Source organism: Lycorma delicatula, chromosome 3, assembly GCF_047948215.1.
Source record: "Lycorma delicatula isolate Av1 chromosome 3, ASM4794821v1, whole genome shotgun sequence".
Taxonomy (NCBI): Eukaryota; Metazoa; Arthropoda; class Insecta; order Hemiptera; family Fulgoridae; genus Lycorma; species Lycorma delicatula.
The window spans coordinates 145,335,374-145,358,200 of record NC_134457.1 but is presented as its reverse complement, the minus strand read 5'-3'; the positions used below and the strand labels follow the sequence as shown (position 1 = coordinate 145,358,200).

The 22,827-nt window shown below is 28.7% G+C and overlaps 1 protein-coding gene across 1 annotated transcript in view; it reads left to right on the top strand.

Annotated features, from left to right (window-relative positions):
- The window catches only part of bchs (WD repeat and FYVE domain containing 3 bchs), a 249,612-nt gene extending 229,225 nt beyond the window's left edge, over nt 1-20,387 (top strand). The window contains exons 54-60 of the mRNA XM_075360738.1: nt 9,539-9,740; nt 10,931-11,142; nt 12,248-12,458; nt 15,432-15,543; nt 15,844-16,041; nt 18,576-18,696; nt 20,132-20,387. Of these exons, the coding sequence (XP_075216853.1) occupies nt 9,539-9,740; nt 10,931-11,142; nt 12,248-12,458; nt 15,432-15,543; nt 15,844-16,041; nt 18,576-18,684 (1,044 nt within the window). The 3' untranslated portion in view covers nt 18,685-18,696; nt 20,132-20,387. The remainder of the gene's footprint in view (nt 1-9,538; nt 9,741-10,930; nt 11,143-12,247; nt 12,459-15,431; nt 15,544-15,843; nt 16,042-18,575; nt 18,697-20,131) is intronic.
- The last annotated feature ends 2,440 nt before the right edge of the window (nt 20,388-22,827 follow it).

The following is a 22,827-nucleotide window of genomic DNA, read 5'->3' as shown; positions in this document are numbered from 1 at the left end:
GCCACCAATGTAAATGCCTCAGTAGACATTTACATCGGTGATTTATTAACTCAGCTTTTGCCTTTGCTGTAGACCTCGTTCGGACATCTTGAATGTCCTACATCGTATCCCTCTGAACTAGCTAACTGAGTTCGTGGAAGCACGAACCCCGCACCTAGTTCTACTTATTATGAGCCAATTTTGTGAATGTCTCGTAAATCGAGGCAAATTAAACACAACATACCACCAAAGATGTTGATCGCAATGACAAAATTTAGTCCTAGTTTCCCTTACTGAACTCAACTTTAGTTCAAACCCCAGACTTAGGTTAAATTAAATTATGGACTCAGGTCTGGTTCACTAGGGAGAGGTGGACAGACGTCCTACTCCCACTCAGCTCCATCGCAGAGTCCCGCGTGACATTCACCTCATAAACCATCGTCGAGATGCTGCTATATCCTATGGCTGCGTGGTGTCCCATGCCCTCGGCAGTGCAGTCGTCATCCTGCTGACAGTGTTGTTTGCTCATTCTAATCTGCCCTTGTCAAAATGCTGCTACACCTCATGGCTACATGGTATCCCATGCCCATTGGCAGTGCAGTCGCTGTTCCACTGACAGCTTTTGCAATTATAATATCTCTTATCTAACTAACCGTGGCTTGCTGCCAAAGTGCCTACCTTCGACCAATCAAACTGTCCATGCGGACCTTAGCCAACCAGGTTCCCACTCTACTAGATCCCCTCGGCTCCTGCGCAGGGCAAAGAATTGAAGGAAGCCAGCAACAATTACCCAGTCTCTGCAAGTCCTCCAGTTGACTCGCGAATCAAAGAAGGAGTGCTGGCACCATCCATCAGAAAGCTGAGAAAATTCTACACAATTTTGCTAGTGAGCTTCTTTTTCTAAGACCAGTAGATTTGGCAGTATTTGATAAACAACAAGCCACACACTAAATAGGTATGCAAGCATACAACTGCTGCAGCAGTATATACTTACAAGTTGTGCACACCATAAACAATTGCCCATAACTTTTGATCCATTAAAGATATTTGAGAAAATCAGAATGACACGTATATCTAATAGTCAAGAAAATTAATTAATTATATTTTGAATGTTTGAATTCCTGGTTTTCTTGTTTAAATGTAAAATTTTCCAATTTGTTGATTTAAGCCCTGTTCTTTAAATAATATTAAAAAGTCATTATTGTAATTTCTTCTTAAGACCATTATCTATGAATTCTATGGGGGATATATCTGTAGACTATTTTTTTCTTCTTAATAACAAATTTTCAGTTGTCTCATATGAAAATGCATTTTTGTGTTTTCTTCAATTAGAAAAACCAATCACTATTTTTATTGTAATTTTTCATATTTAAAAATAAATTTTATTATTAAATTAAATTTAGAATTAAACTGGTGGAATTGGTTTACTAAAACTGATTTTTTAGTGAGTTTTATTAGTAAAAAATTAATATAATCTTCAATGGAAAATCCCTATAAATGGAAATATCCCTATAAAAAATTTTTACAAAAAGTTCATGAAAATAAATTTTCATTTAAATCTTGGTTAAGTTAACTTGGTTAAGTTGTTGATGATAAATTTGTCTTCTGTTGATATGTAATGTTATAGTGATTTTTTACTTTTTAGAAAATTTTTTTTAATTACTTAAATCAAGAAATTGGAAAATTTTACACTTAAACAAGAATCCCAGGAATTTAAACATTCAAAATATGATTGTTGTTTACGCCGTTTGCGTAAAGTCGTTTTATTCCAATGAATTCAAGGTTATGGTCGAGTCTTGTAGTTTACAGGCTTGGTAATTTTATTTTGCATTTTAGTAAGGCTTATCATACGTGTATTTTTAAATAGGTTGTTTGGGTTTGTTTTCGATATCATTTCTCTCAGTCTCCAGTTTGACTTACTGATTGCATCATCATATTGGTGTCAACGTCTTTCATATCTTGCATTTTTTATTGCTGTTTAGTCTTAATATATATATTTTTTCTTAAGTGTTTTTGTTCTCAACCAATTTCAATATTGTCATAGTTCCTAGAAGTCTATTTCTCTTTGTCTCCCCTGATGTCATTTCTTCAACTTGCGTATTCAAATTATTTTATCACTCTTACGTAATTCTTTAGTGGTCTGCTTCCTTGTAAATTATTTTTGTTATGTCTTCGTTCCCGAATTCCACACGTTTTCTCTAATCGTTCTCATACTAACACTTAGACACTACTCTTGTTGTCAACACACACACACACACACACTCTTCTGTCCATTGCTTTGTTCGCTTCCCCTACCTCTCACAACGCCAGCTTTGGTCATTCTAGTCCTGACTTTCATGCTGTGAGGATCCTGGTCCTCCAGACTTGGAGGACCAGGCTTCGATGTTCTCTTTCGCTCGTATAATGTTAATACTTTCTTCGTCTTCATAAACGTTGCGGTATTTCTCTGTCAAAATATTCTCTAGTTCTACTCGTCAGTTTTTCGTGATTTCACAGTTTTCTATGTTCGTCCAGCCTCGTTTCTTTGTTAAGTTATTCTTCAAATTCACTATATTACGTCTCTGTCGAAAGTGTTTCAATCACTACATACTGCCAATTCTATCGACGCCGAATCTTCGCAAGCTGCTGATTACATTTTCATCGATGCAGAATCTTTCCAAACTCGTTGCTACATATCTGAGATGCTACGTATTATTCTACCTCTAAACCACGTCTCACCCCTGCATTCCTGATACACCACTGCGGACTATGCCCAGGATTACTGTATGTATTCATTTACCTTCATTCACGAGTTCGTCTCTTGCTAATATTTGTGTGCTACAGGCAAGTTCAATTTTCATTATTTATTACGTTAAACAGTTATTTTATAATTAAAATTTGTGGAACATTCAGTTAATTGTACATTATCTCTTCTCTTAAATTAATCTAAAGAAAATTACTCCTGATGTGAAGTTATGTTTTAGGACTTCTTTGTAATTTTATATTTTCAAGAAACCTTACTACTAAAATGAACTCTATTTATATGTTTACTTATTTCAATTTGATTATTGTAATTAATTCCTTTTGTACTAGAATATTATTGTGGCCTTTTTCTATACTAAAGTAAAATTACATGTTTTAATTATTTAATGATAAGTTTGTTGTTCATAAATCAGGAAAGGCCAGTGCCAATAATTAAGATTTACTGTAATTTATTTTTCTAAGCTAATGACATTTGTTCATTGCTAATTTTTCAATATTACAGCATATGTCAGTAATGCAATAGTTTTCCAGTCATGCTATGTTTATTGATGTTATGTTTTTCTAAGTATATAATTGTAAATATGATGTTTCATGTTCTCTTGTTTTCAGGCTTTGTTAAATTGTATATTTTCAAAATGTGTATTTAAAAAATGTATATTCATATATTTTCTCATTTAATATCATTATTCATATCTTGTTTCAGCTGATATTTCTTATATAGACTTAAGTTATGGTAATTTCATAATTTATTTTTATTTTTTTAAGGTTATGATTTAACTTAAGTTCATTTGTTTTCTTTCCAATTAAAGTCCAATTTCTTTTGGCAAATACGAGCTGTGTGTTCTTTTATTTTTGTTAACTTTACCCAACAATTGTGTTAATTTGATAATCAATAAAGAGTATAGTTTTTGTTTACATTAAACATGTGCTTTTCTGACAAATGTAGTAATGAACTGTAAATAAAATTCAAATTTTTCTAACTTTTATTTGTTTTATTCAACTTATCTTTCACTTCTTTGTTCAGAATTAAATTCTCTAAAAATTTTGTTTAAAACTTTTATGTGTTTATTACCCATTTAACAAAGTTATTATTGTATGTCAAACATAAGAAAGAGGGGTTTTACCCCAATTTATTGGTTTCACCCCAGATTTCTCAAAGACTACTGCAGGTGAAGTTCTGGGACATATTTTATTCAGTTTTTCAGGTTAAAACCCATAGAAATCACTGATTTTGCTCCTTAATTAACTTCCTAAAAATTCCAATAAAATAATTTCACCAGGGTAGGTGAAATCCGACCAGCTGTAATTCACTTTAGGACATATGTTCATTTCCATTATTTTCACAGGTAGAATAGTTTATGAAAGTCCCAAGAGAACTTTGTGATACACATGTAGACTGCTGCAGCAGTCGCATACCTTAGTGAGCAGCTTTTTGTTTATTAAATATGCAGAATCTAATGATCATAGGAAAAAGTGCTCCCTAGCAAAAACGTGTAGAATTTTCTCAGCTTTATGATGGTACCATTGGTGTTTTGCTGTTTTAATAAATAACTTATATATAAAAGAAAAATCAAAAGAAAACTGATAAAAATTATTTTTACAATAATTTGTTAAAATAAAAAAAGTAGCAAGAACATTTATTTATAAAGATTTCATACATTAATTTGCACACCTTTTGGGACCCTTTCCACTTAATAATAATAATAATAATAAACAACCTTTATTAATACATTTTTTAAGTGATAATTATCTTTTAACTTTAATACAATATAAAAATTAAAATACAAAATTACATACATTTTTGATAAGAATTACTAATAAGACATCCTGAAGTCGAAATCTGTTTGGGATGATATGAATTGAATTTTCGTATCGGCTGTAAAGAGCCAGAAGTTGGTCAACCAGTTTAACCCATTTACACAATCTTAAAATTTTGTTCTTAGATTCTTTTTTTTTGGCTTTTTAGAAAATTTGAATTTATTACACAATTTCAGTAACACAGTGACGACAGTAACAAATTTGTAATATTTGTTGTATAATATTATTGCAATTATAGTAAAATATAAAATACATAAGTAAACACACAAATATAAACAATATAATACTACATAATACAATACAAACAATACAAATTTAAACTTGTATAATATTAATATTTTAGTAAAATACATAAGAAAACAATGTTTCTTTACTGGTCAATTATAGATTAATTAATTAATTATAAATAAATAAATTATTAATAATAGTAGTTAGAAATTAGAGAATTATTTTGTGCTTATTCTATAGTATCATAGAAAAAGAAACATCATCCTGGCGAAATATGAATTTGCTGACTATTTTCAAAATCTTAGTCCTATTGACAATTTTTTTAATATTTAAAGATAGAAGATTAAAAACTTTTGGAGCTAAATATGATTAAAATTTTGTATAAATCATTAATCTAGGCCTTGGTACAAATTTATCCAACATATTCCTTAATGTTTGAGTTCTTTCTCTTTCATTCCTTCATTCTTTACTACTTGTGTCAAAAAACACTCAAGTACTTTATAGATGTACATGTTTCTAATTGGTGACATTCTAAGGATTCCAAATAAGGATCATGTATGCTCAGTTCTACACTTATTCATTATAATTCAAAAAAATGAATTTTGTGGATTAATTAGAGGCTTTAAATTTGTGTAAATACCTCACCAAATCACTAGTCCATATTCAAGTTTTGAACTAATAAATACAAAAGGGAGAGTTCTTAATTGATCAATATCACAAAGAGTTCTGCGGAGATAAAAAATCCTTAGGTAACCAAGTATTTTTAATTTGATGCAGTTGATGTGACTTTTCCAACTTAAGTTAGCATTAACTAGAATACCAAGGTATTTTATTTCTTTTACCAATTCTAATGTCGGACAATTACAATTGTGATAAGCTATACCAGCGGTTGTCAACCTTTTTACCTACTGCCCATGTTTGTGTCTGTTTGTAGCAAAATTTTCTAACTGCCCACTGGTTCCATAGTAATGATAATTTATAAATTAGGGAAGTAACATTACTTTACAAAATTTATAAAGCAGAGTTATAGCAAATTAAAGCATATAATAATAATTACTTACCAAATACTTTACATCAGACTTTCGCTAAGTTTGGCAGAATAAAGCTTTATAAAACAACTTACTGTAGTTAAATGTATCTTTTTGCTTATAATTTGCATACATAAAAGCATGAAGTCTGATGAAACTACATTTAATTAATTTAATTATTAATGAGAACCCTGAAACTGATGCTTCAAAACTATATATATAAACATAAATATACAATATATTATAACAATATATATAATAGTATATTATATATTATATTATTAGTATATTATATATTAGTATATATTACATTACAATATACAACATAATATACAATGTAATAACATAAATATATAAACATATCTGGCTCAATTTTTGTGAGGAACAAATGAAGGTCTCCTCTTTCGGAAATATTCAGGCGATTTTTTCTTTGGTCGTAATATGATTAACAGCACTAAAGCCTGATTCCACAAGATATGAGATAGAGAAAGGTATCAATAATCTGATTATTATTTTCCACATATTTGGATATAAGACAGGCACGCTTTATTTTACTATAGATTTTCATATCCACCACTTTCAAATTTATGTTTACTTTCTTCATCATATCTAATTTCTAACAGTTTTTTTTGGTAAGTTGTATCAGCCTCTTCAGTATTTGTGGTAGAAGGATTTTTCATCCAGTCATACACCTTCAATTTCAAAATATCTTCAAATCGTTTTTCCATGTCCAATTTAAGTTCACTGAGGTGGCTACTGAACCTGTCAATATCCTCTGGAATTACATCATCTTTTATAGAGGATAATTTAGGAAACTAATGAAATTCTCTCTTCAGTAGATTACAATGAAGTGATTCAAGTTGGTCAACAAATAATGACAAAATACTTTGGCTACGTATAAGAGTTTTATTAGCTCCTTGAAGCTGCAAATTGACATCATTAATCTCTTGAAAATATATGCCAAATAAAATGTATCATTCTTTACTGTTTTTAACTGTTGACCACAGATTGGTCTCATTATAACTTTAAAAAAATTATATGACACTATCATATAATGCTACAAAACAAACCGAAGATTTACCCTTTGACAGCCACCAGACTTCTATGTACAAAAGTAACCCAATAAAATCTTCATTATTGTCCTGGCAAACATTCTATAATTTTTTTTGCATTTGATCTTATTTACGGCTCGACTTATTATAGTTAATGATGAATGGGCACTTGTACTTAGATGTTTTCCAACAGGATGTTGTCTATGCTTCACACAATGAATGCATAAAACATTTGGCACTTCTTCCTTCAAATAAGAATCCACGATAGCGACCTACCATTGATTGTGCTCCATCACTAGCATACGTAACAATATTATTCATAGGAATATTATTTCTTGTAAAATATGATTTCACAGTATTAAATGTAGATAATCGTCTTGCATCTGTAATTGGATTTATTGCAAATAGCATTTTTCCTCGTAATGTATTTTCTTCAAAATAATTTACATTTGCCATCAATAAAGCATTATTATCTTCAATGGTAGACTCGTCCAATTGCATTGAAAATGAAGAGTTTTTTAGAATACTAATAAGCTTTTTTTCAACATTAACTGCCATTTCTTTAATTCATGTTTATATTCTGATGCATTACTATTGAGATAAATTCTTTTATAGAGGGTATTATTACAATTTCTCCAATATTATAGCTTTTACCACCTTTTGCAATTACTTGTGAAGTACAATAAGCGGCAATTAATCCAACTTCGTTCACTGCATGTTGCAGCGAACATGTTGCTGCATTTTGCAGTTTGTTTTTGTAATCTCTATACATTTGCTTAATTGCTGTATCATTTTGTTTCTTAACACTATTTTTTTATGTTTTTATATAACATATTTTTTTTATTAATACTATCGAGAAGCACATAAGTTATCCAGGGTTTAAGCTTCTATTTATTTCCCTGACTATTAATTGGTTTGTATAATTTAGATATGCACACTTGCAGTTTTTCTGAGAAAATATGGAATGCCAACGATGCATTATTTGCTGTATACACTGGGCTCCAGTCAGTGGCATAAATTAATTCCACTTGGTCTCATACTTGTAAATGTTTTTCACCTGTTACAACCCTCCACATCTAATATGCTCCATCTAAAGCCTTATACAATCACTACAGAGATTATAAATCGATTTTAAGTTTTAACTCACATTATTAATTTTTTTTTATAGAAATACTTTTGTTTAATGCAATATAGGTATGGTCCCTGTTACTGTTGGTTTGGAACAGGTTGGGTTGGTTGTGATAGTTTTGAGGCACTTGAAAAATGGAGTGCTTTTAATTATTGTGTGAATTACTAACATGTTCTTGATTCTATTGAATAACATATAAAGTTAAAGAAAAAATAAGTGTCTAATACATCCTCACCATTACAAAATTAATGATTGTCTAGCCTGTATGTGAGGTATTGTACATTCATTGTTTTCTTTAAAATGTACCCTTGAAACCAAGCAGAAACACAAGTACTAAGTTGATCATCTCATTCTTTACATTTTCATCAGATCAGTAGTTGTAACTGACAAAGAATATTGCAACTGCATGAGATTTGTTAGCTTTCATTGTTTTGAATTATGATGGCTATACATGAAAAACAAAGACGTTGGTTATAGCATGTGATCTTTTTTTGCATGTAAAAAAATATAAAATGTTTAAATGAAAATGCATAAAATTTGACATAGGACCTCAGTTTGTTTACCTCCAACTAGTTTACTCCAAGTTTGTTCTGTTTCCAATTATCTTGATTTGTTTAGAGTTTCTTGATGTTTATGCAATATTCAGTCCATTACAAAGTACATGGAAGTATCTTCATTAAATATTTGAACTTTTTTTACTTATTATTTTTACTTTTTTTATGAAAGTATTTGCATTATTTATTTCTATATAGATATATGTAGGTTATGTGTTCTTTCAAATTGAAAATGTGTTATAATACCATATTATAACTAAAGATAATTCAGAGATTGATTTCAGAATTGCATATCTGAATTGTTTATATATGCTTGATAAGTTCATCATTAAAATTAGTTAATATCATTAGTTCATTTGATAGAAATTTTTTGAACCATTGTTAAATCTTTGTGTAATAGACTTTAAATATTCTGCTTTGACACAAGTGATTTGCCTCCTGAAGATAAATAATGCATTAAACCACTTTATTTTATTTCAGTGAATTAATTAATGGTTAATTGTTATTACTTACAGTTTCACATTTATATTTTTGTTTAAATTTAATATGTGTCTGTATATTTATCTGGTTCATGCAGCATTTCAAATTTGCATTTAAAGGTGTTGTGTATGTAATCATTTTATTCTTTCACATCACCTACATTCCAGAACAAATCAAAATTCATTTTGTATGAATATAAATGATTTGATTGCAATCTTAAGTCTGAGAGGTCATGTAAACTCATGCATTATCGCCAGAAGATGACAAAGTAATTTATCTGACATTCCAACTGAACTCTAATAATTTTCAATTAACTCACCTCTTTGAATACAAACATTTGTTGATTCCTTTTTAGCATAATGGGCTGAGAATAGGGTCAATATATTTTAATTAATTTTTTTTACATATTTAAATTAAAATTTTAAAATTATTTTTTTTAGTTGTTTGTTTTAAAAATATAAATTTTTAATAGCCCATTTTTAAAATGAAATGAAGTATAAAGAATTCTTTTTTAATTTTTTTTTATAGATGTGGTCTGTTGATTATGTACAAGTTCCAAAAGATGATCGTGTTTCAATCTCACTAAGTTCAGGTACTTGTGCAGAGGAAGAGAAAGAAGAAGAAAAAGTCAAAGAAGAAAAACTAATAGACAAAGATAGGAAACACAGAGTTCATGAACAGCTTGTTAAACAAATGAGCATATCAGCTGAATTTGAACCTGATAGCCCAGGTTAGTTGTAGATATTATTCATTTCATAAATAATACTTGAAGGTTCAGCAAACTGATTTACAGTCTTATTATTAAAATTCTTAGCAAGCCAAGGTCCTATAAAATATACACTAATTGTTCATGATAGAAGTTAATATATAAATAATTTAACTTGATCATTAGAGAATGATATTCTGAGAGTGTAATGTTTTGTTGTACACAAATGAAGGCTTATGGTGGGCTTCTATTAGTAAGTTTGTTGATTACACAAAAACTAACTTGAAGGTAATGGAAGTGTAAATTTTTAACAAAGTTGAATTTCAATTTAATCAGAAGTTAAAAAAAAAATTACAAAAAATATGATTTTTGTTTTTCTTTTGAAAATTGGTTAATTTTCTTTAAGAAATAAAAAATAGATGTAAATTGTTTTGACTGCAGATAATTTTAGCTATATTATTATAGACACCAGTTAAACAGCATAGAGGAACTGTTATTATTTAATGTTTGTGTGTGTTATTTTACCATTTAGGGGTTATAGTAATGTGTTTATGTTTACAAAAAACTTATATAAGCATACTGTTTAGTTTTAAATTATGTTCTATAGTTTTCAAAGAAAACAATTTTTTCCTGAAATTAAGTAAGATTTTATGTAATGTGTGTGGTGCTGTGATTTTATTTGTGTAAGTTCATTGTAGCCATTTTTCCCCCTTTTTTACAGTTAATTGTAAAAAAAAAAGTGTTATAGTGTATCACAATCTCTTAAATGATTTTTCAATAAATGCATATTTAAAAATTTACTCCTCCTTGTGCATGAACAGTAAGAACACTGTTGATGGCTCCTATAACCTCCCTGACAATCCCTTGCCACAAGGCAAAGGAACATAAGTTCATTGTGCCATAGGGTGTAAGGAACATAAGTTCCTTCCTTTTCTGCTACACCTTTTCTTTTTTCCGTTTTATGTTTTCTTTGAATAGAAAGGTTTCTTTCCTTTTCTTTCTCCCTTTCTTTGGCACATACTCTTACCTTTTTCTTAGCAACTTCTCCATTTATATCAAAGTAACTGTGTTAAGTATGTCACTATATATATATATATATATATATATATATATATATGTATATACGGGTTTCTTAATGAAGCAATTATAAATTCACATGGTAACACTTATATTATCAATTTCTTTAACATACATTTTTTTTTGTTAACTTACAGTGTTAGTAGTGAAAAATAAAAGTGGTTCAGAAAGCAGTCTTTCTGAAGATGGAAAGGAAAAAGAAAATTATGATAAAGAAGAGGAACACAGAAAAACAAAACAGAAAAAACAGCCTGATGTTCAGGTAGAAGAAAAAGAAGCTTGCAGTGATGAAGAACCTCCTGTTCCAGTAGTTAGACGAAGAAGGTCCTCAGCAAGAGCCAACCCTCAGGTATTAAGGATTATGTAAATATGCATGTTTTTATCAATGGATTAGTATCATGCCTGTATTAGGATATATGCACAGTCTCTATGTTTTGAACCCTTTACATACGGTTACTTCATGCAGTGAAACTGCCGACCAATTATCATTTGCTGATAAGAGGTTAGAATATATTAAGACAATCTGATAAAATTTATACATGATGATAATAAAGCAGATATATATTGTAGTGTTCTACCTTCTTTTTTAAATTTGGATGTATCTGAAACCTCTCAATGTCCTATGTAAGAGCCTCCTAGTGTATTTTCAGATTAACTAAAAGATTAAAAGTCCAGTTTCTTTAAGCTAGTTAAGAAAGAATCACCAAACGTTATATCATATTAATTATGCATCATCTTTGCAAAAAAAAGTTAATCTAAAGAAAATATTTGAAATGTACACATAAGAAAAACTACATATTAATAAAATCAAAACAAATTTTTACTCAGATAAAATAAAATTATCACCATGTTCAAACATTCTTTACTGAATTTATTCATTGTTGAAATTCAACTTGAAATTGAAATTTATTTCAATTTCAAGTTGCTTCAATGTAGAAGCAGACATCTATATGAAATATAGATGTCTGCTTCATATGACACATTAAAATACACATAGGATGTTTGCTTATTTGTGTTGTGGGTATTATGTGATAAAGTCACAGCTATTATTGCTGTATATTGTCTGATTTAGAGTTCATTTAATTACTTAATTTACAGCATCATTAGACTCAAACATGGATTTATATAATATTTTTAATCAAAAAAGTGTAAAATATGCATCAAATAACTTCTTCAAAACTTAATTTTGTACCAAAAAGTTTCACATTGTTTTTGTGGGACAGATTAATTAGATTAGACATTGAATTGTAAGGTTTCTTTGCCAACATTTTGTCCATAAAAAAATTGATCATAACAGTCACAAAACCAATGATTTATTATTATAAAGCATTTTTAATGTTGCTTTTCATAAGTAACATTTATTATGCTTACTTCAGATAATTTCAAGAATCTGTCAATATTTATTATTGTGATCAGAAACATTAAAGTAATTATTATTTTCTTCTATATTTTAGTTTCGAAAATCAGAATGCAATCCAGGACGTATTGGTGATTTAGAACCTGGCGAATGTGCAGAAGATAGTCTTGGTATTCGTCCTAGTAAAAGTGATACGAGTCTTACAGATTCATTTGTTATGGTTAGTAATGATGGAGAAACAAAAGAAGATGAACCACCTTTCCCACCTGCCCGTAGAAATCGTAATAATCATCATATTTTACGTCAAGGTATACTTTAGTCAATCTGTGTCTTAATATATATATATATATATATGTGTATGTGTGTATACACACACATGCATATACACACACATGTATTTAAATTCAATTAAGTAAACCACCTTGTACAGAATATTGAGATAAGACATATTTTATCTTAATTTTTCAAGTACTTTCATGGAATTCTTCATCCTCAGTCATGAATGAAATAATTCCATTATTGCAAAATAAAAATAAAAATATTAAAATAATGATAATTGCATGTTAATTAACATGAGTGCTGCTATCTGTTGCAGTTTTTTTATAAGAATGTCTCTCTCAAACCACTGTCTGATGGTTTATCAAATTATATTATAATTTAAAATTGTAGTATAATTTAAATATTATGATATTTTGTTTGCATTTTTATAGGTAATATTAAATTTATATCACCTTCATTAATTTCTTATTTATAAATTTGTTTTAATATCAGAAATAGAATGTTTAGTAAATGGTATTTAGGTTAGAGCATAAAAATGGACTGGAATAATACTATGGCAAAAGATATTATTGTAAAGCAGTCTAAGGCATTAAGATATTTTGTTATATTTTAAGAGAGTCTATTGAAACTGACTTTAAAGTCACTTAAAACTGTATAAAGGCTTTTAAAGTTTCACATCCATGCTTAATTTGACACTGTAGCCTAGCTTTCAGTGGATCCAGAATGATGGTAAATGATGTAGTTGAATAGTTAATCATTTTTAAATAACTGGAATCTTTTCCAGATTTTTTTATGAAAAATGTTCCTAAAGAGTGATAAAATGTACATGGTTAAAAAATGAATCTAATCCAGTTTCATATAGGGAGATAAGTTGGGTTTTTGGTAAAAATGTTAGTCAATGTTGTTGATTAACAGTGTAACTTTAAAATTTACACAGTTTTGTGGTTGAACATGGAGTAATATTGAAATTAGAATGGTATTTACAGTCAGATGGTGAGTGATTATGTACGGTCTTAACTTGCTGAAAATTAGTAACAACCTTTAGATCTGCAAACAGTACTCACAGTAGCATATGCTGTTGCCAAGAAAACCTACTCATGCTATTAAATGATATGATGTGATTTTAAAATACCCACTGTACACCTCCTCTTTCATTGCAATTGTCAGCACCATTTTAATTTTAATATTGTTGCAGAAAAATTCTAATACTACCTCATGTCAAGGAATATTTTTAATGTGTGATGCTTCTGCATTCAAATTTGACTTGAGTGTAAAAATGAGCACAACTCCGTTTTATTAAATAAATGTGGATCATGTTTTTAATTGGATAATTCAATGTTAAATTTTTGAGTCAGGAATGTGCCAAAATGTGCTGGGTTACAACAGTCCATTTCCTTCACCATTTTTTTTATAACCACATGCAAATTTCCTGCTCATTACATCGTACATGAATTTTTTTAAAAATAATATCTTTGCTTTGTTAAAATTTAAGTAATTGGTGTAAAACTGCATATCCTTAAAAAGACCTATGATCTTGACTCTTTATAAAGTATACTTTGTTCCAGTTTTGAATATTTTTTCCAGTATAGGCCATACATTTTATTCTGAAATAAAGATATACTTTTAATCCTATGTATGATAGTGGTAAAGGATATTCATTATCTATAATATTTTTCTTATGAATCATATACAGTTTAGCAGACCTTTTTTTTGTCAGTAGTCACTGTCTCTTAATAGTTTTGAAATATGAGTTTTTAGAAACATTTCAAAGTATGAAATATGTGTTTATAGTGAAGTTTCTTATCTGCACATATTTTTTATGATTTTTTTTTGTTTCATAACATTTTTGGCAACATGTTTTATTCAAACCGTTTTTATAATTTTTTTCATCTTTTGTGCATATTTTCTTCAGAAATTTCTTTTAACATGTACTATTCCATCATTGTTGAAAGTATTATTTGAAAGAACTTACTGTCCATGCGTAAAATCCAATCAAATCACATAATTTTTTCCATTAAATTAAACAAGAGATTTACATCATAATTTTCATTAATATAAACTAAATAATTTTATTTTTGTAAGTTTCAAATTATTACCTAAGTTGTAATTTTAAAAAACTAACATGGACTTACTATCCAAATATGTCACCTGCCTACTGACATGTATAGGTGTCCTGTATGACTAATTTTAAATAATTACATTCATAATCATTTGAAAAATATATAACACTATTTATTATAATAATTACAAATGAAATATACATTGCAGTGATATAGGTAATATGAATTTAATAATATCAGTTAGTTATAAAACAATGAAAGAATATGGACAGTTAATGCAACTGTGCTTTCTTGTTGACAGAAGCTTAGATTACTCATTACTCATTGGAGACATCAGTAATCTCTAAATTATTGACATGGGCATATTGCTGTAGACTGTTGATTCACTTTCTAAATTTTTGAGTTTTGTATGGAAGTTTTCTTGCTGCTTCTTTGTCACATTTTCAGTTTTAATTTTTCAGTTTTAGTTTTTTTTTTAGATGTCTATAAACTAATGTTTACAGCTGTTCTGCTATTTTATTGTTAATCAAATTTTAAGTTCATAAACTGAATCAGATTAGTCAGGTTTTTCCATATCATCCCTTCTTTCTTTGTTATCACCTGAGGATGCATACTTGGAATCCCTCTGATTCCCTGCTGAACTCCTACTGGCCTCACACTTAAACGAAAAAATTCATGACAGATAAAGCATGTATTACTTTTTTAGTGTTGCCAAATTTTTGCAGTTACTTAAAACATGCATCTGCCATTGCTGATATAATGTTAATTGACTACAAATTCAACAAGCAAGAGTTACAAAATCTGCTGGTTATTGTTGAAGCACAGTTATCTATTGAATAAGGCACAACAGTAAGCACAACAGTGTTGGTTAACTTTAAAAAAAAAAATTATTTTTAAATATTTCATCTTTATGCTATGTTGTATATCATTAATTTTTTTTAGGTTTCAAGTGGCAGAGACAACTGGTTTTTCGTAGTAAATTAACAATGCATACTGCATATGATAGAAAAGATAATACTGAACCTGCATCAATTACAGCTCTTGCTGTTTCTAGGTAAGGAAATATATTTGTGTGTGTGTGTGTGTGCAAGTACATGAGTATGTGTGGTGTGTGTGTATGTGTGGGTGGGTGGGTGTGTATACAGATACAAAATCTGTATTTTATATAATATTAAAATGTATGTCGTATATTAAATTTCTAAATATTAACATTTTTAACGTGTATATTTAATTGTAATTTACTTGTACATCACATTGAGAGAATGTAATATTATTGTTTATCAATTAATTTTATTATAAGACATATACTCTTTTTATATATATATATTTACTACTCATAAATTTTTATTTGTAGGGACCACAGAACAGTATACGTTGGAGATGCACGAGGTCGTGTGTTCTCATGGAGTGTATCAGATCAGCCAGGACGGGGTGTGGCTGATCATTGGCTAAAAGATGAAGGTGCTGAATCATGCTCTGCTTGTGGTGTTAAGTTTTCAATCTATGAAAGAAGACATCATTGTCGTAATTGTGGCCAACTCTTTTGTTCAAAGTTAGTGTTATATTTACTATCTTAGTACATTTATAATTTAACTCTCATTTCATTTTAACTCTCTTTTAAGGATGCAAGTTGTTGTTCTTCATGTTTCCTATATTAAATCCATAGAGCTACAGTGAGTTATCTAGAACATAGTATTCACATCACAATGTAATCTTCCTAGAAATAATTTGCTGGTAATGAAAGTATTGGTCGTCAGTGTTCAATTCCCATTTTGAATTTTGTATTTTCATCTACTTAACTGTGTAACTGATTTCTGATTGTTTTGAATATCAAATTTTTGTTTTTTTTTCTCTTTATTGTATTGTGTACATGATACATATTTATATTTGCTCGTTCACATCACTTATACCTCCTCTAAAATGAAAGAAGAATGTAGAAGAAACAACAAAGGGATTCTTTCTAGAAAAGGATGTACAGAAAAGAATATAAGGTATAGATAATGATAATTATTACGCTTGAAGAATCAAAAAGACGGGTCAGGTACTGATTCTGTAGGCCAGGAGATATAAATACTGTCCGTGAGCAGTGAGTGACAGTTAGTAATTTTTCCAAGTTTGAGTTTGGTACATTATGTAATAAAAGTGATGATAAAGTGTTTATTAACAATTAGTGAAGAGTGCATCACAAGTATTCCATTTTGAACAGTAGTTGAAAACAATAAACCGATTGATGTTGTTTGTAAATAGGAGTGAAAGTGATAGTATTCTATTCATTCATAAAATGTAGGATAGATCTTTTGTAAAGCGCTGCCCTACACTACTAAAGTAAATATTACTTACAGAAAGTGGATTGTGTGAATTGTAGATTTTTCTGTTGTTACTTTACTGTTAATTCAATAGTGGTTTCTATTAGTCATTATAATGTTCTTAGAAAATCGGATTGTATTTTGGTATTTATAATTTAATTGTTATTAAATCAATTTTGTTTTTAATTTGAACTACTATTTTATACATTATATTTATTATTATTATTATTTATTTTATTTTATATATTTGAAAGTAATAAATAGTATTTATAAGAAATATTTACATGTGTAATCTCTCAGTATCCTTGTCAAATTGCAAACATATGACAATATATAATTGGGGAGTTGGATAAGTTTGTGCAAAAATAAAGTAGATGTAATTTTTCAGGAAAAATTTTGTTTATTTCTCAGCTAATCTCCTTTCAAGTTTATTCACTTAGTCCAACAATGCTGAATTTTTTAAATCCCATTCTTATAGTATGATTTATCCAGGTCTACAAAATAAACTGATGTTTCAGCAATAACCTCATAATTTTGTATAAATCTCTTTCCAGCAAACAACTTCTTCATATTTGAAAACAGATAATTCCAATATATAGCGTAATTCAAACAGTTTTGTTGTCACAGTTGCAGAAGGATAAGGAGCTTTACAATGTCATGGTGAAAAACAATTCTTCAATTTTTTTTCAAATGTGATGTTTTTTCTTAACTTTCTCAGAAAGATGGTCTGGAATATTGTCCAGTTATATTTTATCCATTTCCAGGAAATGAGGTAAGAGTATGCTACAAGTTCCCAGGAGATAGTGCTATTATCTTTCTTGCTGATTAAACAGTTTTTGTATTCTTTGAAGAAAATTTCTGCTGCACCACAATATTTTGATTGTTCCTTAGTTTCAGGTTGGTAGTGATATCCAACTTCATCAATTGTTATGAAATATCACAGAGATTTCTCTCAGTTATGTTGAAACAGTCCCAAACTATGCTTAGAAATGTTTACAGATTTCTATGCTTTCATCATGCTTTTGATTTGTGAGCAAATGCAGCATCTTTCTTGCAGACAATTTTTGACTATGTAAATATCCATATTAAATAAGATTCACCCATTCATCTGAGATGAGATGGCTGTTGTCTTATGAACTATGAGTGTCATCTCTTTACATCATGAGCTTCTCAAAACCCCTCATACAAGCTATTCTGTAAATTAATTTATAAGGCATTAAAAATTATTTTTACATAATTTAAAACCAATGATAATAATTATATTTCATTGCACGTGTAATCATGATAACTTGACTAATGTCATTCCATAATTCATGAAAATGTTATTAACTTATTAAATTCTACTATACATTACTGGTCAGCTCTTGTATAATGCAGTTTGTATACTAATGAAATGCTAAGTAATCTTGATTACTAGAAAATTATATCCAAGGATAGATTATTTTAATTGAAAAATATAGATATGGAATAACAAACTTTGAAAACATTTCATTTCTATCATTTGTGTTAACATTTGTTGTCACCATTATTAAAGTTGTTAAATTCTTGTTTATTTGATGATCTTTTCAGTTCCAACTAATTCCCTGTTTTACAAGATTTAAAAACCATACATTTGTTCTGAAATTTTAAAATATTCATAAGGTATACAGGCCTTATGATGTATTATAATCACTTAAGGTGTATGTTGGGAGGACAGTGGTGTAGTAGATAAAGTATCTTGAATGGTACTTACATATATTATTTATTACATAAATAGTCAATAGTTTTTGTACTTTTACAGATGTAGCAAATTTGAATCTGAGATTTCAAGGCTAAGAATATTGAAACCTGTACGAGTGTGTCAAGGATGTCATACAATGTTACGCATCCAGCAGAAGACTGATTCATAGGCAAACAGTTAGGTAAATTGTGATTGATTTATTTATATGCATTGTATTAAAATTCAGGTGTTTTTATGAAATAAAACAATTATTACAGGAGGACTGTGCTAGAAACAAATGAGTTTTTTCCTAATATTAGTTGCTATATTACTGCACTTAACACATGTGCTCCCTTTGTTATCCTGAGAAAATCTAATCAGTATTCAATTTTTCACTAATATCTCTTCGGTTATCTAAGTTAAAGTTATCTCATTTTTTCCATCAGAGTTTCTGTGCCATTTAATTATGTTTAATACAGTTTGACCTTATTTTCTATTAAGAAATCAGTAGGGCTGATGTATAGATATTATAATGGTTATTTTTTTAACCACACCTCCCAGTCCACAAGTTTGTAACTTACATTCAGAAATTTATTAAATAGAAAACTTGATTATGGTGGTGTGCCACCTTGTTAGAAACTTCTAATTTAAGTCAACTTTGTCATATCATCAGATCATATTCAATCAGCAGGTTATAGACATAACGCACAACCTTTACTAAAAGAAAATTTGAGCATTTGACTGTGCTTCCTCACTGATGGTATGGAATGGTAGCTGGCTGTTCAACATAACCTTTTCCTCTTTATCGGTGATTTTATTAAAGTATGTATATACTTTTTTATAAGTTGTCTTGTTCTATAAATGTGTGCACAATTTTATCATTTATAACTTAACATCTTTGGTATATCAATTGATTTATTAGGAGTAGGAATGGGATATTACTCATTAGGCACATTGGCTATAATTTTGGCTTTTGGGCAGTTCCAGGCAAGAAACAGAGATCTTGGATCATCCCAAAGGCCCACAAAATCACTACCATGCTAAACTCAGTAATAAAAAAGGGGCTGCTCTGTCAGTTACCAGAAGTTACTTCAGATGGAGCCACACTGGCTCCACACTTGGGTCAGCCACACTGGCTGACCCAACTTCAAAGGAACCTATTAAAGGAAGAAGGAATAAAAGAAGAGGAAATAGACAGTTAATTCAAAAGATGGACTGATAATTTATCTATCTTCTTCCTCAGAATCAAAAATATTAGTGTAACAGAAAAATATATTTGAACAAATTACATGCAGCTGTTAGCAGAATATAAATGCAGAATATTTTTTTCATTTACAGTTTGGAGGACATTTATTTTTCCTTCTAGAAATATGTTTTGGGAATTTTGAAGTAGACTTTTTTATTATTAATTACAGGAGGTTAGTCTAGCATTTTCTTGTATAAGGTACCCTTATCGATAATTCTCTGTTTTAGTTTCTCAGTTGAAGCACCGTTTATTTTTATTTCATGCTATAATAAAGCTTAATGCTTTAATAAAATATAAACATATTAATGGTATTTATCCAGTTTTTGGATAAAATTAAAATGATCTCATTACTCATGTAAGCAGATTACGTATGATGCTTTCTGTATTTCAGACTTTTGATACCAGAGCTGTTTACATTTTATGGTGTGCTGTACATGTCAATTCTGCATCTTCAGAATTTTAATCTGGTTTTGCTACTTAAGATTTCAGCTGAGTGTGGTGAGAGTTTATTAGTTAATTTTTGTTCCCTGTGATAATGTAATGTGGGCTTATATGAATGTAATATTGCTCCTCTTTTGTTAACTCAAAGATGTATCTGTAGATAAATATATAAATACGTGTTAATGGTAATATATATTCCAAACTGATTTATACTTTTTTTTTTTTTTAATAGTAAATATGTGCTGTTTTTTTTAGCTGTAAACAGTTTAATTATAAGTTCATAATAATGTTCTGTATCTTTAAAATTAAAATGCATGTATATAAATATTTTTATAAATATCTAAAAAAAAGAAAAAAAAGAAGATATTTCTACAAGTAGATAAATATTAAATTTAGCTTACTTCAGTTAATGCAATCTGTGTGTAAACCTGAAGAATTTCTGAAGCTGAAAATCTAATAATCTTGTAAAGCATTTAAAGTATATTTATCATTAGTATTCTGGTAAACTGTAACTGAAGAATTAACCTAATAGTGTCTGTACATATTATAAAACACTCCTTTAAGAATTTAATATGCGTGTACCAAGTCAAGTAGTTCTGTTAACGTTGTATATAATTTCTTCTTTTTTTAATTTTTGGAACTAAAATGATTGATAAATAAACCATTTTATGAATGGTGTTTTAATATTTTATTTAGTAGGTATTTTTATATTTTTACTGTGATGAGATGGATAAAAAAACAGTAGCATTTATTAAAGGTTCTATTATGTTAAGTATAACTTAAAAATAGATATATGAATTACAGTATTTCATTATATAATAGTTTAATATGTATTGCTTGTGATTATTTTGTGTAATTCTAGTGAATTATTAATTCAATTACTGTTTTTGGTATTGTTAATTTTGTTTTGTTTACAGTAGATATTAATTAACCATATTTTTGTGACTTGAATGCAAAATATGTTGGATTTCTTCTATTTTTTTAATTCTCTTTTTTCAACAGTAAAGTTCTTTCTACATTTGATAATAAATAAAGCCATCTAAAGTTATTAGTCAAAACTGTAAACTGTCAAACCTTCTGTATATAAAAAAATTAATTTTTATGAATTCCTTAAAGTTGTAATGTGTTAGTTTCATTCATTAATATTTAGAAAGGTGGCAGTTACAATTTGGTCTAAATTTATTAAAAAAGAAATGTTTCAATGGTTTTTGTTGGAACAGGTGTAGATAGGAAATTTAATATTATGGATAGCTCTGAAATAAAAAAACTACTTAGAGACTGATTCAATTGATGTTTACCCTGAACCGGATTCATGTAATATCCATTAATTGTATTCATATACTTTAATCAACCAGTATCTCTTTCTCTAAATATATAGTTCTTTTTAAGTATTATATATCATCTAAGTTGAATTCTTTTTTTTTTTGTGCTGTAGAGACATTAATACTTCATATCTTTTGTACTTTATACATTGTTTTCACTTTATTGATTTTTCTTCACAGAGTTTTCGTTCAGTAATTTTTATTGCTTGAGTAACAATCTTTCTTTGAAATATATACTTACTAGTTATACAAGTTATTTTACTGCAGTTCATAATTCATTCATTATTTCATTCTAGTAAACATTAGTTCTAAATTTAGAAAGGAATGCACAACAAATTCTGGGTTGATTATCGATGAGAAAAGGTGAAGTAATAAACTTAAATGGTCTCTAGAAACATGTATGCTGGTTGAATGTCAGTTGAAAGGTATGCAGATGTGTAGGATATTATGTAAATGTTTTTAGCATACCCTCCTTGAATTTGAAGATTTCAATGTATAGACTTTTGTAGACATTCTAGGTCTCTAGTTTCAGTACATTATTAAGTACATTTAGTTATGTACTACTTAAATTCATGCTTATAATTTTTTTTTACGGTAACATAAAAATTCAAAAGGGATTATGTTATATTTTTCCAACAAACCCCTTCAAAAAAAATCAAAGAAATAATTGTTATTATCAAGTTAGAAAGAACTTTCAAACATGCTTACACTTCACAGGTATAATGAAGAGATAATCAGCTAAAAATGTGTGAGAGTAAGTCAGGCTTTAGAATATTATCTATTTATCACATTATCCATGACATGGCTATTGCAAATGAAGCCTTAATTATTCATACCTAATCTTATAATAAAATTCCCTATGATTACAAAAGAAGACACTGAAATTATGAAACAGAAGTGGAAAGAATTGTGAATGCATGTCATCATATGTGCAAATAGTACAAATTTGGATTTGTCATGTGCGCTGAAGAAGTTAATCTTGTAATTTTTCAACCACGATAGAAATGTTGAGTATAATCAAAACATAACATTTCATTTTCATTTTTCAGCTCTTAAAATTATTTTAAAAATTACACCTGTTCGGTGTTAAACACTGAATTAACATTCATTAAGCTACCATTCCATGGCAGAATGATAGCTTAATGAGTGATAGTTAATTATTTAAGAGTTGACAATGTGAATAATTCATGAAAGATCTGAATAATTGATATCAATTAGATTTTGCCGGTTTTGAACTGTTGCATATCTAAAGTTTTATCTGTTTTTAAATTAACATGTATACTTTTTTCAAATATAAGGTGCACTGTTTTTTCTGTTTTCCTCT